This window comes from Hyaena hyaena, unplaced genomic scaffold (genome assembly GCF_003009895.1).
Source record: "Hyaena hyaena isolate Hyena2069 unplaced genomic scaffold, ASM300989v1 scaffold_65, whole genome shotgun sequence".
NCBI lineage: Eukaryota > Metazoa > Chordata > Mammalia > Carnivora > Hyaenidae > Hyaena > Hyaena hyaena.
Genome location: NW_024080697.1, coordinates 2,019,327 through 2,034,557, shown reverse-complemented (window position 1 = coordinate 2,034,557; position 15,231 = coordinate 2,019,327). Strand labels below are relative to the sequence as shown.

Genomic DNA, 15,231 nt, shown 5'->3' with positions numbered 1-15,231 from the left:
TAAGCTCTTATAGACATGAACGAACACACGACTTGGATGATTCCCGAAGTAGAAGGTTTGAAGGTTCACTTTATTGAAAGCCTATTGGTTCTTAAAAACACAATTTCATGAGGCATATATATTATTCACTCCTGGGATCTAGCCTACATAATTGAAAGCATCTATGCCTTATTCATACCAGTGCCCCTGCTGGAAATGTCTTCCCCATTTCTGTTCATTTAACCCCACATTTAAGGCCCAGTTCATCTCACACTACCTTCATGGGGCCTTCCCCTCCTCCTCCTCCAGCCCACAGTGATGCCATCTTTCTCTGCGTTCCTGTAGTAACCCCTGTATAACTGTTGACGATCTTTTTTTTCCCCATGTATATGTTGATGAACTGATATAAAGCTGGCTTTTATGATAGGAATTAAAATTATTTTTTTTAAGAAACCTTATATCTAATCCTTCCACATCTATATACAAATTTGTATTTGGGAACCCCTAGCAAAATATAGAAAAAGAGCCCCTTTAAATTTAGTATTGGCAATAACGCCATGCAAAACAAGGATTGCCTGGACAGTTTCTAGGCCTGAAGTCCAGGACTGCCAGGCATTAGCACTTTAACACAGCCTTGGGGTCTGAGCAGATCGAGGAGATGGCCGTGGACAGACATCTTTGGATCAAATCAACATCCTTAGGTGATTTAAGGCCTTTGAACTCCCAAAACTTTAAAAATGAAAGCCTATCACTCCAAGCGTGAACAAGATTGGCTTAAGATTCCTGATGTATAAAATAAGTCTGATAGTCAAAACACGATGGAACACTAACAGTCAGAATTTAACAGGAGTTTGAAAGGAAGAAGAGCGAAAATACACGAATTTGGATTGGGGTGGGGAACGACACCTGTATTTTTACTTACTCCTTCTAGAAATTTCACATTTCTCAACTACGAATATGGGCAAGAAAGCACAGTAGTCTAAGCATCATCTGTGCCTTTGAGTCTGAAATTACAGATTTTTTATCGCGTATTACACAGTTGTGGCAGGCACCTCAAAACACCATTTACATGTATCATCTACAGTAGTTATTAACCTTGCCACTAGATTGCCTGTGGTCAGTCTTCCTAATCTGACATGATGAGGCCGGACAATGATTTGGCAGCTCCCCCACAAGGCAGTCAGTCAGCTGCCAGATGGTGACAGGTCACAGCAGTGGTCCGGACAACTAAGATGCTTCCCGACATCCTCCGCTGATAAATGCTGACCAAACACTACGCCACAGGGCGATGAGCTCACCCCAACTGAGCAAAACCAGTCTTCGTGCTGCTGTCTTTGAGAAAGAAAATTTAACTTTCCCACGTTTTGAATGAAGAATCTGTTACTGAATGCAGTAACGAAAAAGCACATGTTACTGTACTGTATCACAGGTTTGGGTTTTTTCAATCTTAATAACTGTGCTTCAGTGTAAATTGGTACTATTTTTAATGATATGTATTTTATTTTAAGCACCTAAAAATATTATTCTGATAAGGGATACATGGCATAAAAAAAAAAGCTAAGAACCCCTGATCTAAGGTGATCTAAAGCATAATGTCTCCATTTATTCATTCATTCATTCAGTCACTCAGTCAACAAGTATTTACTGAGTACCTTCTATAATGCTAGGTTGAACCATCTGAAACTGTCAATATCTGACTACTTTTGATCCATCAAAACAGCAATTTCATAGAGTTCAATCTAATACTCATCAGACCCAACTCTTAAGCCCACTAATAAAACAGTCATGAAATAAAAGAATGATCTTGAAATCAGAAAGACTGATGCGTGCAGCAGAAGTTAAAAATTTTGTGAAACAGGTAAGTAACAGCACACAGAAAGCAAAAAGTCACAAGAAGCTAAAGTGACTACAGGGAATTATCTACTTAATTATCCTGAATAAGACTGACCTAAATATAATGTCAAATCTCTATTTTTTCTATGACCTAAAGTGACAAGAAGCCTCTCTCCCAAGCTTCATGAATGCTTCAATAATTTTTTGTGGCTCTATTAAATAATGTAATCTTCTACTTTAAAATAAGAAATCCATTTTATTTATTTATTTTTTCTAATAGTTTATTGTCAAATTAGTGTCCGCATAACACTCAGTGCTCATCCCCAAGAAATCCATTTTAAATTCAATATTAAAACTAGTAAGAATAATGCCTTAACATCTGATAGTACTTCATCATTTATAAAGTAATTTCATACCTATCATTCTATTTGGTCCTAATCATCCCTTTACAAAATAGCCTGGGAGATTTTATCCCCACTTTTTAGGTTACATAGCATACAAGTACGTAAGGAGACTCACAGAGAATCTTAAAAACTAATCTTAACTTCAAGTCAGACTCTCTCTTTGTTCTCTGTGTCAAGTAATAATGTTATAGGAGGGAAAACAGCAAAGTACCTTAAAATCCAGGAAAACTAGGTCTGAATCTCAATCCCTCACTTACTCTCCCTGAGTCCCTGAAAAAGTTCTCTGATATTTGCATGGCCAAGCTTCATACAGTGGGAATAATAACATCTTCAGATTCAGTGAGATACATCAGTTAGAGCCCTAAGCGTCATCTATGCTAAATGATAAGCTGCACTTATCACCATCACTTATTATTAGTATTAGTATTAGTATGAGGATCCAGCAGTCAAAAAACTTGGCTCTTACCCAAAAGAACTCAGGAAAGCAGTGGCTTTCAATATTAAATTGATTTGTGGCTCAATGCACACAGGACAGGTTATAGAATTCTAACATACTGCTCCACAGTTACGCTGGTAAGTTACTTGACCTCTCTATATACTACCATTCTGTGGTTGTAAAAGCTTTTGAGAAAATAACATAACCTATCTCATAGAGTTCACAGAGTTTGGAGGCCTACTTTGCCTTAATATCTACAAATATCAAAATCTCCTATGTTAGGAGCTCCAATCAAGAGTACACAAAGAGTAACATCTAGAGCCAACGTTCACTCATGAGCCCAGAAACAAAGCCTTATCTCATTTCAGATAGTGGATGGTGACCAACTAATAACATCTTGAATTAGATCATGGTTAAAATAAGAGACTCTTAAATACAGAGAATAAACTGAGGGTTGATGGGGGGGGAGAGGGGAAAAATGGGTGATCGGCATGGAGGAGGGCACTTGGTGGGATGAGCACCGGGTGTTGTATGTAAGCGATGAACCGTGGCAATCTACCCACAAAACCAAGAGCATACTGTACAATTGTATGTTAGCTGATATGACAATAAATTGTTAAAAAAAAAAAAATCATGGTTAGAAACTAAAACTAGAGTCAGGCTATACCAAAAGAAGGACTGAGTAAAAGAAGGTATAAGTAAAAGAGAAATATTTTCCACCCTAAAGGCAAAGGCTCAAAAGCAGGCTTGCTCTTACTTACTCTTGGCTTACCACCTCCTCATCCTCTGAGGATGATGCTGTCTCCTCCAGGTCCCGGGCCATCACGACTGGCATTTCCTTTAGGGTTTGTCATGCAGTCAGCAGACGGGGGCCTCAGAGACCTTTCCTTGCAGATTCACTGGATCAAACAATTTAGTTGGCACTGATTCCTGCAAGAAGGCCAAATGATGTAAAACACAACAGAGCTATCTATTTGTTGGTTATTGCTATTGATCTTCTAAATCACAAAAATGAATATTTACCTAAATGGTGCCCAACCTCTGGAAGCTCACTTTCTGTCACAGTGCCCCAATAATGCCACAAACACCAATAAAAATTTTCAAACATACTGTCTGTCCTCTGTGTATTTAAAGAGCTGTCGTTAAAAAATAATAAAGACCTCTTGTTAAGTTTGAGCTTCTCATTTTTCTTTTATATACTAAATCTAATAAGACTTCGCTTTTAGGAAAGTCTGAGGTAGGTGGTCGATTGCCTAAAACACAGACTCCTTGCTTAGAAAAACTTGATCTGCGTTAAAAATAAAAACTCAAGATTTACGATTCTTGAAATTATTTCTTTAGACTCTATGACAAGCACAGACAGGTAAAATGCCCTCATGTTTCCACTAAAACAAATTCAACCACTAAACTGAAAGAGTAATATATTCTCCTGAATCAAGGTCATAAATAGCTGCCAAAAAAACACAAAACCTGTCCTTCCAAACGCTCAAAAATTATTCTCCCTTATTAAAAATCACAAGCTATGATCTGAATCTCGAAACGACATTGAAATTAGGATATTTCTAACTTAAAATATGTTTTCATAGTAAAAAGTACATGTTTGTTGTGCCTTTAGGGCTGAACTGGAAATCACAGATAAGGAAAACGAAAATGTTTAAATGACCATAACCCTATCACTCAGAGATAACCATCTGATGTCGATCTTTGCAAATCTGACTTTTCTACGCGTTCATATACACCTATAAGATCGTAAACAGGACAAAAAACCGTGGATCCTCATAATGATCCCTACAGATCTTCAGGGGAATGGGCACGACCTAGTAACTTCAAAGGCGTTCTTCGGGGGAATCCCAACGGGATTTCTCGATCTTTCCCAAAATGCTGGGAAGTCCTTTAAATTAAAACGAAACAAACAAAACCTCCAAGCGAGGAACGGATGCCCAATCTGCCCCAGGCTGCCAGCGGAGTGGAGAGAGACACGGAGATCGGAAGAAGATTAAGGACAACTCGCCCAAGAAGCGTCCTCGCCCTAAAGGGATCAGCCCCTCAGCCCCATCCCCAGCTCACCCCAATCCCAGGTAGGTCCTCAGATGCTCCCCACGGAAAGGACAGGGGCGACTCCGCCGCAGCGCTTCAGCCCAGCGCGCCCGGAAGCCAACAGCTGCTCCGAGACTTCTAGAGGGAAGTGCAGCAGCCGGCGCCCGCCCAGACCCGGGAGCTCACCTCCGTCGGGTAGAGGAGCGCGCCGGCGCAGGCCTTTACCTGTCTCATCTTCCCATGGCTCCGGGCGGACGGGCGGGGACCGCGCTCAGCGCCTACCACCCTCTTCCTTCCCCAGCCGGGCTCACGGCAGCCGCCGACGGCTGCTTCCCCCGTTACTACAACAACCAACAAGCAACCGCCCGCTGGGAGCCACTGCGCAGGCGCCCGCCACCCCGCGCTGAAAACGCTCGGCTTCGGGCGCGGAGGGATTTCGTCACCACGGCGCAGCGCGGAGACGCAGCGGTTTGCTCTCAACAGAAGCCTTGACTTCTTTTTTCCTCTCTTTCTGCCTCCTCAAGGCTTGACTCCCGCCGCGGAGTTCTTCCGCCACGCTCAACAAGAGGGCTCACTGCGTGAGCGGCGGTACACGGGAAAGCTTGAGAAGCGGCACCCGCTGATTGGCAGGAAAGGGGTTCACGCCCCATCTCCTGCTCCAGCAAAGCCTCAGCAGCCAATCAGAGCGGGGACGGACGGAACCGACCCAATCCTGGAGCCGCGTTGTGGGCGGGTGGGAGGACAAATGGCTCAGGTGGACTCCTCGCTGGAGCCGTGTTGGAGCTTTGCTGCTGCTGCTCGTCCTGCCGCTGCCGCTGCTCAACTAGGGGTCAGGCTACCAGGTACGGACAATACGGGGAGAAGAGAGAGGGAGTTATTTTGGGGCCATCTGATTGAGAGGATCCGGAGAGTCTGGAAAAATGGGGGTGGGATGGAAGGAAGATCCCTGGGAGGCAACCTTCTGGGGGACAAGGGGTTCGAGAGACCTTGAGAAGGAGGCGCTAGGACTATGAAGATGAAGGCTTGGGAGGTTCGGGAAACCAATGAATGGATGGATGAATGAGCGGCCACTATGAGCCTAGCCCAGGGCAAGGAACCTTCACTTTCTCATGTAATTCTCACAATAACCCTTGCGATTGGTATCTTTCAAGCTCCATTTTGCAGATTTCTCACCCAGGGTCACACAGGTACTAAATGATTGGGGCAGGACAGGGACCTCTCTCTCTCCTGACTAGTTTTAACACACCTTTGCCGGGCCGCGCCAGGAGAAAATTTGAGAATAGATGTTGGATACTTTAGGAGTCCCTAAAGCTTTAGGGAAATGGGGTTGAGGGATTGATAGAGCGGTTCGGAAGAGTGCTCAGGCTCTGCACTCATCGGTTATCCGTGCGGATTTCTAAGAGCTTCCGTGAGATGGGCATAAGTTCTCTCGAAGACGGGGCCATCCATCAGGCTTTTCTGCCCTGGGAGGAGAAAGCCTGAGTCTCCTATTGAGGAATGGTGAGAAAATAAGGAGGCAGGGGGAGGGGGAGTATCTTGAAAGATGGGGGAATGAATCTTGGCTCATGCAGGGACCTCTTCTGATCGCCAGTAAAGCTCTGTTCTCTCTGGGCTTCAACTAGGTCCACTGTTGTGATCTACCATTCCCTGAGGAATTCAGGCTTCCTCCTCTAGAGCTTTTCTTTTCTTTTCAGTGCTTCACAGTGTTAGGCCATTGCTGACTTTAATATCTATTTCAGCCTTGTAGCATAATATACTGAAACTTCTGCCAGAGTGACAAAGGAAGCCTGATAGTTTATCACCACTTCAGGCCCAAGAACTTAACCTGACAACAGATAAATTGTGGGGAAAGCAAAAAAGCAACAACAACAACAAAAACCCAAAAAACCCAGCAGCAACAACAAAAACTATAGTGAAGATGAGAAATAGTTCTATTATTAAATTCTCTGAGTTTTATTTAAATCAAGTTGATTCAAATCATTGCTACTCAAGAGTTCATCTTTATTTTAAACAAAAAGTATATAATGTAAGTAACTTTGTATACAACTTCAAGACAGAAGAGGGAGAAGAGTTTGATGGAAGTTTCTATTTTTTTTTAAACGAAGTTTCTATTTTTAAGGAAGACAAACATAGGATACCCTATTCTCAAACAGTGAGGCAGTATTTCCATCTAGAGTCCGATAGATTATGGTTTGTATCTCAGCTCTGCCATATATTAGCTGGGTCACCAAGCAAACCCCTTAATTTCTCTGTGCCAACCCTCATCTGTAAAATGGAAAGAGTAATAGTGCCTACCCACCTGTTTAAGGATTGATTAGATGAGATCATGTATGTTAGGTGTTTGGCAGAGTGCATGGCATATTCAAGTCCCCAGTAACTGTTAGCTGGTACTATTTCTCTTGCAACCCAACACCAACATTGCTGTTTCGTTCTCTGTATAATTTTCCTGCTACTTCTCAAGTCATGGCAGTCTATTTATTTTTAACTTTCATATTGTTCAGCTTATGGAGCATGATGTACCTGAGAACCAGAGTAGAGAAAATCTGAAAGTGTAAATGTTGCCCTTCGTCCACAGGTTCCGCTCTAATGTATAAGGCTTTTATGTGCTTGGAAGGCTCTGTCATCAGTAGCCAGGCAGGTAAACATCTAGACTTATAGTCACCTTTGAGCTATTTGCCTACAAAGAAGGACAAAAAACTAGGCTAGAAGTAAAGCTATCAAAGGACTGATTCCAACCAAGAGAAAAGGCTAACATTGTGGAGAAGTTGCTTGAACAAAAATAAGTACTATGCCACTTACCGCAAAGTATACTGTGGATCCACCACTATTAGTATAACTAAATATTGAGACTAAGTTCTAGAAGTCTTACTCAGAAGTCCGTTTTATCACTGGGCACCCGGGTGGCTCAGTCAATTAAGCATCCAACTTTTGATTTCTGCTCAGGTCATGATCTCACAGTTTGTGAGATCAAGCTCAAAGTTCATGAGATTCTCTCTGTCTCTGTCTCTCTCACTCTCTCTGTCAATAAATAAATAACCTTTAAAGGAAAAAAAGACCATTTTGTTACTTTGTAGTAAAATCGGTGTCCCTCCTTTTCATCTATTCCCTTTTTCTCCATTTTTTTTTTTTTTGGCTAGGTTTGCCATTTCCAGCCACTATGTTTATTTCACCTTTTTCACTCTAGCTGAAGGGTAGCACCATTAGGTTTTGAAATATCTAAAGGCAACGTGCTAAGCCTGTGAAGTAACAATAGTCAAGATAATAGATAAGCCTCAGAGACTTAGAAAGCAATTCACAAAGTGACGGCCCAGATAAACTTAGTACAGCTCTGATGAGTGGGACACAAGTTAACTACACAAGTCAGAGCGCTCATGGTTGAAGTAGAATAATTGTTGTCGCATGTGTTTTGCCCTTGTTTCCAAGGCAAAAAGCCCTCTCAGGTTGGACAGAAGTCATGAGCCGTTTCTTGAACGTGTTACGAAGCTGGCTGGTTATGGTGTCCATCATAGCCATGGGAAACACGCTACAGAGCTTCCGAGACCACACCTTTCTCTACGAGAAGCTCTACACCGGCAAGCCAGACCTAGGTAAGAAGTCGGAGAATTGCCTCCTTTGCGGGAGCCGCCTAAATTGTGGTTCCTAGACCAGGCTGTCCATGAGAGCAACCCTCATGGAAATTTAAAAAACGAACAAACAAGAAGCCCATTTTCTTCTCCAAGCTTATTTCCTAAAACTTCCACCCCACCGCTCAGTGGGACCCAAGAGTCTATTTTTTTTTTATAACTTCCCAGGTGATTCTGATGCTGGCTGACCTAACCTTTAGCAGCCAGTGGAATAATAGACTTTGTGGATAGCACTTGGCCCTTTCACCCCCCAAGCTTGTCTGAATACCTTTTCATTCATTTTATACTGTCCTATACATTTTATAGGCAGTACAAAAAGTATTACCAGGGTGAGTGAGGAAATAGAATTCTTTGGTGACTCTGGGATGCCCCACTAGAAAGCTGTAAAGAAGCCTTTCATATTATGTCAGCCCTCTTCAGAAACTAGGTGGTGCCCCATATGGTTTATATTCAGTGTTGCAGACGGGGAGTTACTAAACCAAAGTCTTCCCAAACCATGAAGAGCCCCTGAGAAGATATCCGACATTCCTCTGAGCTGGCCTCCCAAAGTGAGGCTTAGAAGGGCTCCCCCAGCTCCCTGAGCCTCTCAGCCGAGACCCTTTGCACATTTCAGCTCGCGCTTCCGTGCACTGATGTGTGGGGTAGTGGGGCTTGAGCTGCAGGGCCGTTTCACGCAGCTGACAATTCTGTGTCACATTTATAGCTAACCCAGATCTGGGCTCTGACCTAGCTCATTTTTCTGCAACATCTCCACATAAAGTGAATCTAAGTAGGCTAAGGCTCATTTTGAACAAAACTCAAGTACAATAGGAGTAAAGAACCTGGTAGAGTGGGTGGGACAGTTCACTTCTTCACCCTCAAATACTGCCCTCTGATGACTGTAGATTTGCAGGATTGCAGAGCTGATCTGATCCAGTCCTTTTTTTTTTTTGAAAGCACACACACAAGTTGGGGAGAGGGAGAGGGAGGGAAAGAATCTTAAGCAGCTCCACGCTCAGCACAGACCCCAACACGGGACTGTGAGGTTATGGCCTGAGCCAAAATCAAAAGTTAGACACTTAACCAACTGAGCCACCCAGGCACCCCTGGTCTTATCTTTGAAAGTTGACAGAGAAAAGTCCAGGGGTCATGTGGTTCACTCAAGGGCATATAGCTGTGCAGAAGAACTGTGGGTAGGTGGGTAGGTAGGTGGTTGTCTCCAGCCCGGAAGTAGAGACTGCCTTCCTCCTCCTAATCCGGGGGCTGTCATGGTGCTCTACTGATGATCACAGTATTGTGAGCATCCTGTAGAATGTCACCTGATGCCTAATCTGGTTAGGGCTGGTGAAACACTCCACTTTTGTATCTCACTAACTAGAGACATTTCCTCAATCCTTTCATTAGAAAAGCTATCAAATTGGCTTATAAAGATTATAGGCTTCCAGGGCCAACCACTAGATATTTGGCTGGCATACGGAATTTTTTCCCACCTTACTACCATGTAAAGGTCTTCAGGGTTGTCAAATTGGTATCACTGTCTGGTTTTCCAAAGGATTTTCCAAAATCCTTAAAGCCCAAATAAACATTAATAACATTAATAGACCTTTCGGTTATTAGTCTTGTCCCTTGAAATTTCTCTTGCTCAATAGATCAGCAAAGGAAGCATCTCTGCTTTCACCATTTTGGCATTCCTGGCCACAGGATGCCTTAGATAAATGCCTATACATTGCAATCAACCCAGGGAGAGATTTTAGAAAATACTTAATACCCAGGGCCTACCTTCAGAGAATACGTTTTAATTGGTCTGGTTCCCAGATCTTGGTAATTTTATAAAACTTCTTTAGTTGACTCTAATAAACACCCAGGGTCAAGAACCACTGCTGTGGTAAACTATGATCAATACTTTCCAGACAAGGCGTTTAGTATAGCAATGTCAGAACAAAGGCACCAAGAGCAGGGTGTCCTCAGCAAACACCAAAGAAGCAGTGCTTTGTCCCAGTGCCAAGCACACTGGAAAGCAGCTTGGTCTGGGCCTTGCTCAAATAATATAGATCTGGATCCAAGAGAAGACTTAGGTCTCTTCAAGACCAGATTGGGAATCTAGATAAGCCCCAGTATTTCAGAGTTCTCTCCTGCATCAGCCTTGAAAGTGTACTGACCACCTAGATACTTTGTATGGACAGACCACTATGTGCAACATTCCCGCAAATCTGTGCTGACCCAGACTTGCTGAACTTCACCAGCACCAGAGTGGCTTCCCAGGCAGAAGTATAAACTACTACATTCAGGAGTCACTGCCTAAGTGGGCCCTTTGATGGGTTTCTGCTCTTGAAACTCCCCACGCAACTGTAGACATATGAAGCGGAGCTGAGCAATTCTCATTCTGGAATTCCTTCCATTCCTTCTAGTGCCCCTCTGTAGCACCAGAGCCTCCCCTCTGCCCAGCCAAAGGGAGTTCGGGCTCAGCAACCTGCCTCCCATGAACCACCAGTGCGGTGAGAGGAGTTTGGAGGGAGCCTAACCCTCCCCCTCTCAACACTCTTGATTTTTTTCTGCTCTACAGTGAATGGCCTCCAGGCTCGGACCTTTGGGATCTGGACGCTGCTCTCATCAGTGATTCGCTGCCTCTGTGCCATCGACATCCACAACAAGACGTATGTAAGGGAAGGAAGAGCTTAAGCATCCCTTTGTTGGAAATCAGGTGCCAGGCATGCCCAGTGCTACCCTCCCCTTGGACACCTGCTAATTCTCATACATTAGCCTAGAGCATGGATAATAAAAGGTTAATAGGTTCTATTCTTTCTAAGCCAAAAAAACATAAGAGGCCTAACAGGTCTTTAAAGTTTGAAAATTCTTTGGAAGTCAATAGCAACTGACCATTGCTATGGACCCAGTAGCCTGCATCACACCCCTCCACTTCTCTACCAAAGAATTAGCCTTTTTCTGCTAAAGAAGTAGAGTAGTGTGCTCTTTTTTAGAGCAGCCACCCACATATACCTTATTCTCACATTCCTCAAGAAGTAGGAAAGACCAGAAATTACAATCCCTGAAAAAAGGAACCCACAAGTAAACTGCTGTATGCTTATGCAGAGTCCATATGTGAGGGTAAAAGAGAACCCAGGACTCCCAATCTTCTGCCTCGCCAGGCTACTCACACTAGTGTGGAACATTTGCAGCCGGTCATAGCCTCCTGTCTACATAATGGCTGTAACCGCTGCTGACCACTGGAGGGGGCTCGAGCTTTCTTTCCAACAGTCCTCGCCACAGCCAAAGTGGAAAGTTGGCTCAGGTCAGTGACTAAGGCCACCAGAACACCAGCATCACACTAAAATGTCTTTCTGTCATATCTAAGCTCTCAGCATTTGGGAAAAGAGGAGGTAATGATATTTACCGAGCACCTCCGATTATGCCAGGAGCTTTTATCTACATGACCTTGATTATGTCACTTAGCAGCTGTGGGTGGTAATGGCTTTCATTCCTGCTTTTGCAGAGCTACATATTAGAGACCCAATTAATTTGAGTTGAAGACCAACTCAAGTGGGATTTGAAGCCGTGCTATTAACCCTGCAATCTCTCCAACTTTTTTTTATTTTTTTTATTTTTATTTTTCGGAACTTGAAACTATAGTTTGACTTGTTCTAGATTGACATGTATTTTTGGAAGCAGTGTGATTTAGTGGAAACAGCCTGGGGCCCAAGAATGAAAAGAAGAAAATGGGCTCTTGTCTCAGTTCTCCTGGAATCTAATTTTGTAGCTGCAAGTTCATTATACAGTTGACCCTTGAACAACGTGGGGGTTAGGTACACTGGCTCCCCATAGTTGAAAATCCACATAAAACTTTTGACACCCCCAAAACTTAACTACTAACGGCCTACTACTGACCAGAAGCCTTACTGATAAGAAAGTCATTAATACATATTTTGTACATAATCTGTGTTATATGTTATAGTCATACAATAAAGCCAGAGAAAAGATGTTACTAAGAAAATCACAAGGAAGAACAAATACATTTCCAGTACTGTACTGTATTTATCTTTAAAAATCCATATATAGGGGTGCGTGGGTGGCTCAGTTGGTTAAGCATCCAACTCTTGATTTCAGCTCAGGTCATGATCTCATGGTTCATGAGATGGAGCCCCATGTTGGGCTCTGGGCTAACAGAGCAGAGCCTGCCTGGGATTCTGTCTCCCTCTCTCTGCCCCTCCCTCACTTTCTCCATCTTTCTCTCTCTCAAAATAAATAAACAAACATTTAAAAGTCCACATATCACATATAAGTGGACCCATGCCGTTCAAAGCCATGTTGTTCAAGGATCAGCTGTTCACTTTCTCTGCATCTTGGTCTCTCTGTGAAGAAAATGAAACTAGTATCGCTATTCTACCTCTCCAGGTGCCTGGGAGGGAGTAAGGACTGAATAATTCTTAAAGACCTTTACCATGATAAAGAATTGCTGATAGGTATAAGAGGTATGTCTTGCATTTGCTATGCTTTAGGAATGAGACTTACCTCATCATCACCCATTCACTTCCCCTTCTTCCAGCACAGGATAGCCACAAATGCTGACTTCTGTTTCTAAAGCCTTTTTTAGCCTGGGACTCTGGTCCATGTTCTTCTGACCTACACTGAGATTCTCTTTCCTCCCTAACCAGAAATTCAGAATCAACACCCAAGCAAAATTATTTACTGAATGTATAAAAATATGCACAGGAATGATAAGAGTCAAATTTAACATAGCAGTTCTTTCTGTGGAAGGGGGAGGGAGGCATGGGAATGAGGTCCAAAGGGATCAGGACACACAGAATGCTTTAACTTATATCTGTAATATTTTATCTTAGAAAAAAAGTATCTGAAGCAAAAATGTCAAAACATCCGGATTTGCTGGAGCAGGGTATTGGTTGCATAGGTTAATTACAGTACTCTCTTACCCACAGTGTTTTGTATGTTTGCAGTATTTCATAATTCTAAAATTTTCATAGTTAAAAAAATATCTCCGATCCACGTGGCCATTCGTCCTGTAACCTCTCTTTTCTCTACCTCTTCGTCACAACGGAGGAAGAAGTTCTCTTCCCCTGAGATTATCACTGTCCTTCACCTGACCATTTTCCTAGGCTAAGATACTAAATAACCAGCCCCTGTTACAAGAGCATCTAAAATCCCCAAAGAGGTCCTTGCTGCTCACGCCCCATTCAGGCCCTTCGTTTTGTGGCATCCCTCATATCCACCTACCAGGTGGGCTTAGACTCCAGAGCCAAGTGAGTAGAATATGTAAGCGTGATTGATCCGAAACTGTCTATACTGCTAGGACTGCCATAACCCAGACTCGCTTTGCTGGAGCCGACTTCACCACCTGGCCACAACTCAGAGACCCACTCCGGATGCCTGGACCGCGCGCTCTCAGGCTAGCAGTGGAGACCTTCCATTTTGCCCTAGTAGAGGGTAAATCGATGTGGTCGAGCACACAGGTCTTCCTCCGGCCCAGGTGCCCCCTCCCTTTAGCCATAATTGCTCCCTGGGTTGGTCTCTTTGTGTGCAGAGTCAGACCTCTCCTCTCCGTCTGCACCCCGCAAGCAGGACCTCTGTCCCCATGTCTTGTAGGCTGTACCACATCACACTCTGGACCTTCCTCCTCGCCCTGGGGCACTTCCTCTCTGAGCTGTTTGTCTTTGGGACCGCAGCTCCCACGATTGGCGTCCTGGCACCCCTGATGGTGGCAAGTAAGCATCCAAGCACCCCAGACCTCCCGCGGGAAATGCCCCCCTTGGGCTGGGGCAGGAGGGACAGGCACACAAGGGTGTCAGAAAGTGCAGTGCCTACATCAGCCACGGACCTTTTCTCTGTATTCAAGGTTTCTCGATCCTGGGTATGCTAGTTGGGCTCCAGTACCTAGAAGTAGAACCGGTATCCAGACAGAAGAAGAGGAACTGAGGCCAACATTACCAACTCCAAGACTCCATCCTCCACCCTGGCTGTCCCCTACTTTCATCCTCCCTCCTCTTTTACTTATTCTTTTCTGCACCATCCTGAGCCCCCAACCTACTAACCTTTTACGTTTGGGGTTTTTCTTTCATTTAAAAATGTTTACGATACTGTATAACCTTCATAACAGAAAAGCATATAATGTGTACATACAATTTAAAGAATCATTTTAAGGTGGATACCCTGTACCTTCACCCAGATCAAGAAACTGTCAGCACCTTAGAAACCCACCGCGTGCCCTCCCTCCACCGGCAGCCTCTTCCAGGACCCTCTTCCGGCCTTCTGCTTTTTCCCTTTTATTTCCATCCCTGCGTCTGACTTGTGTGGTGGGAACACATGAACTCTGCAAATTGCAGCTGCTGCCTCACCCAGAGCAGCTGCCATCAAGGGCTGCTTCGGGGCTGCCCTCCCAGGTCGGGCTCCTCTCTGCTGCTGGACCCGAGACTGAACCATCTGAGAAACGGGCAGTTCTTCTAAGAAGGGCTCCCTTGTGAGTGACCCTGGCTCCTACCCTTGTGTCTACAAGTGGATCAGGCTTGGAAGAGTCTGGGCTGTTTTTAGACCTTCTGGTCAGCTCTATTTGTGTGTAACAAATTTTGTAATAAACAGAAAAACCTTCCGCTCAGATGGGTCCTTGTACTTTGACCTCCCCTAAGCCACGAGTGCTCCTGCTCTCCTCTGAGCCATAGCGGAGAAGAATCACAGCTTTTTGCTAATCAAACAGACCGTAATGAGGACAGCTGAACGACTCAGGCACACCTGCCTGCCGCGGCGCCTCGGGTCACTTGTTCATTTCCCCTGAAGTCCAATCTGCCTCTCCTTCCCTATCTTCAAGATTCTGAGTTTCACAGCAGCATAGTCAGGACCCTTTCTTGTTTTCTTGCTAAGGAAGAAACAGGTTCTTGAGAAAGCAGAGGCCGAAAATAGCACAGAAGAACGGCTGTCTGATCATGGAAAGAAGAGC

At 44.1% G+C, this 15,231-nt stretch overlaps 3 protein-coding genes across 10 annotated transcripts in view; 1 reads left to right on the top strand and 2 right to left on the bottom strand.

Annotated features, from left to right (window-relative positions):
* TTLL5 (tubulin tyrosine ligase like 5) overlaps positions 1 to 3,508 on the bottom strand; it is a 286,366-nt gene extending 282,858 nt beyond the window's left edge. For all 8 annotated transcript variants that reach the window (XM_039232207.1, XM_039232212.1, XM_039232208.1 and 5 more), the window contains exon 1: positions 3,414 to 3,508. In XM_039232207.1, the coding sequence (XP_039088138.1) occupies positions 3,414 to 3,487 (74 nt within the window). In that variant the 5' untranslated portion in view covers positions 3,488 to 3,508. The remainder of the gene's footprint in view (positions 1 to 3,413) is intronic.
* FLVCR2 (FLVCR heme transporter 2) overlaps positions 3,489 to 15,231 on the bottom strand; it is a 71,270-nt gene continuing 59,527 nt past the window's right edge. The window contains exon 10 of the mRNA XM_039232217.1: positions 3,489 to 3,582. Within this exon, the coding sequence (XP_039088148.1) occupies positions 3,511 to 3,582 (72 nt within the window). The 3' untranslated portion in view covers positions 3,489 to 3,510. The remainder of the gene's footprint in view (positions 3,583 to 15,231) is intronic.
* ERG28 (ergosterol biosynthesis 28 homolog) lies at positions 5,430 to 14,892 on the top strand. Its single transcript, XM_039232221.1, has 5 exons — positions 5,430 to 5,531; positions 8,113 to 8,276; positions 10,855 to 10,945; positions 13,887 to 14,005; positions 14,137 to 14,892. The coding sequence occupies exons 2-5, from the start codon at positions 8,144 to 8,146 to the stop codon at positions 14,214 to 14,216; spliced, it is 423 nt and encodes a 140-aa protein (XP_039088152.1). The 5' UTR covers positions 5,430 to 5,531; positions 8,113 to 8,143; the 3' UTR covers positions 14,217 to 14,892.

Excerpts from the sequence above, each read along its gene's own strand:
- ERG28 (XM_039232221.1), top strand. The coding sequence starts at position 8,144 with ATGAGCCGTTTCTTGAACGTGTTACGAAGCTGGCTGGTTATGGTGTCC. Across the intron at positions 8,277-10,854 it reads CACCGGCAAGCCAGACCTAG|TGAATGGCCTCCAGGCTCGG; the intron begins GTAAGAAGTCGG and ends TCTGCTCTACAG. Across the intron at positions 10,946-13,886 it reads ATCGACATCCACAACAAGAC|GCTGTACCACATCACACTCT; the intron begins GTATGTAAGGGA and ends CATGTCTTGTAG.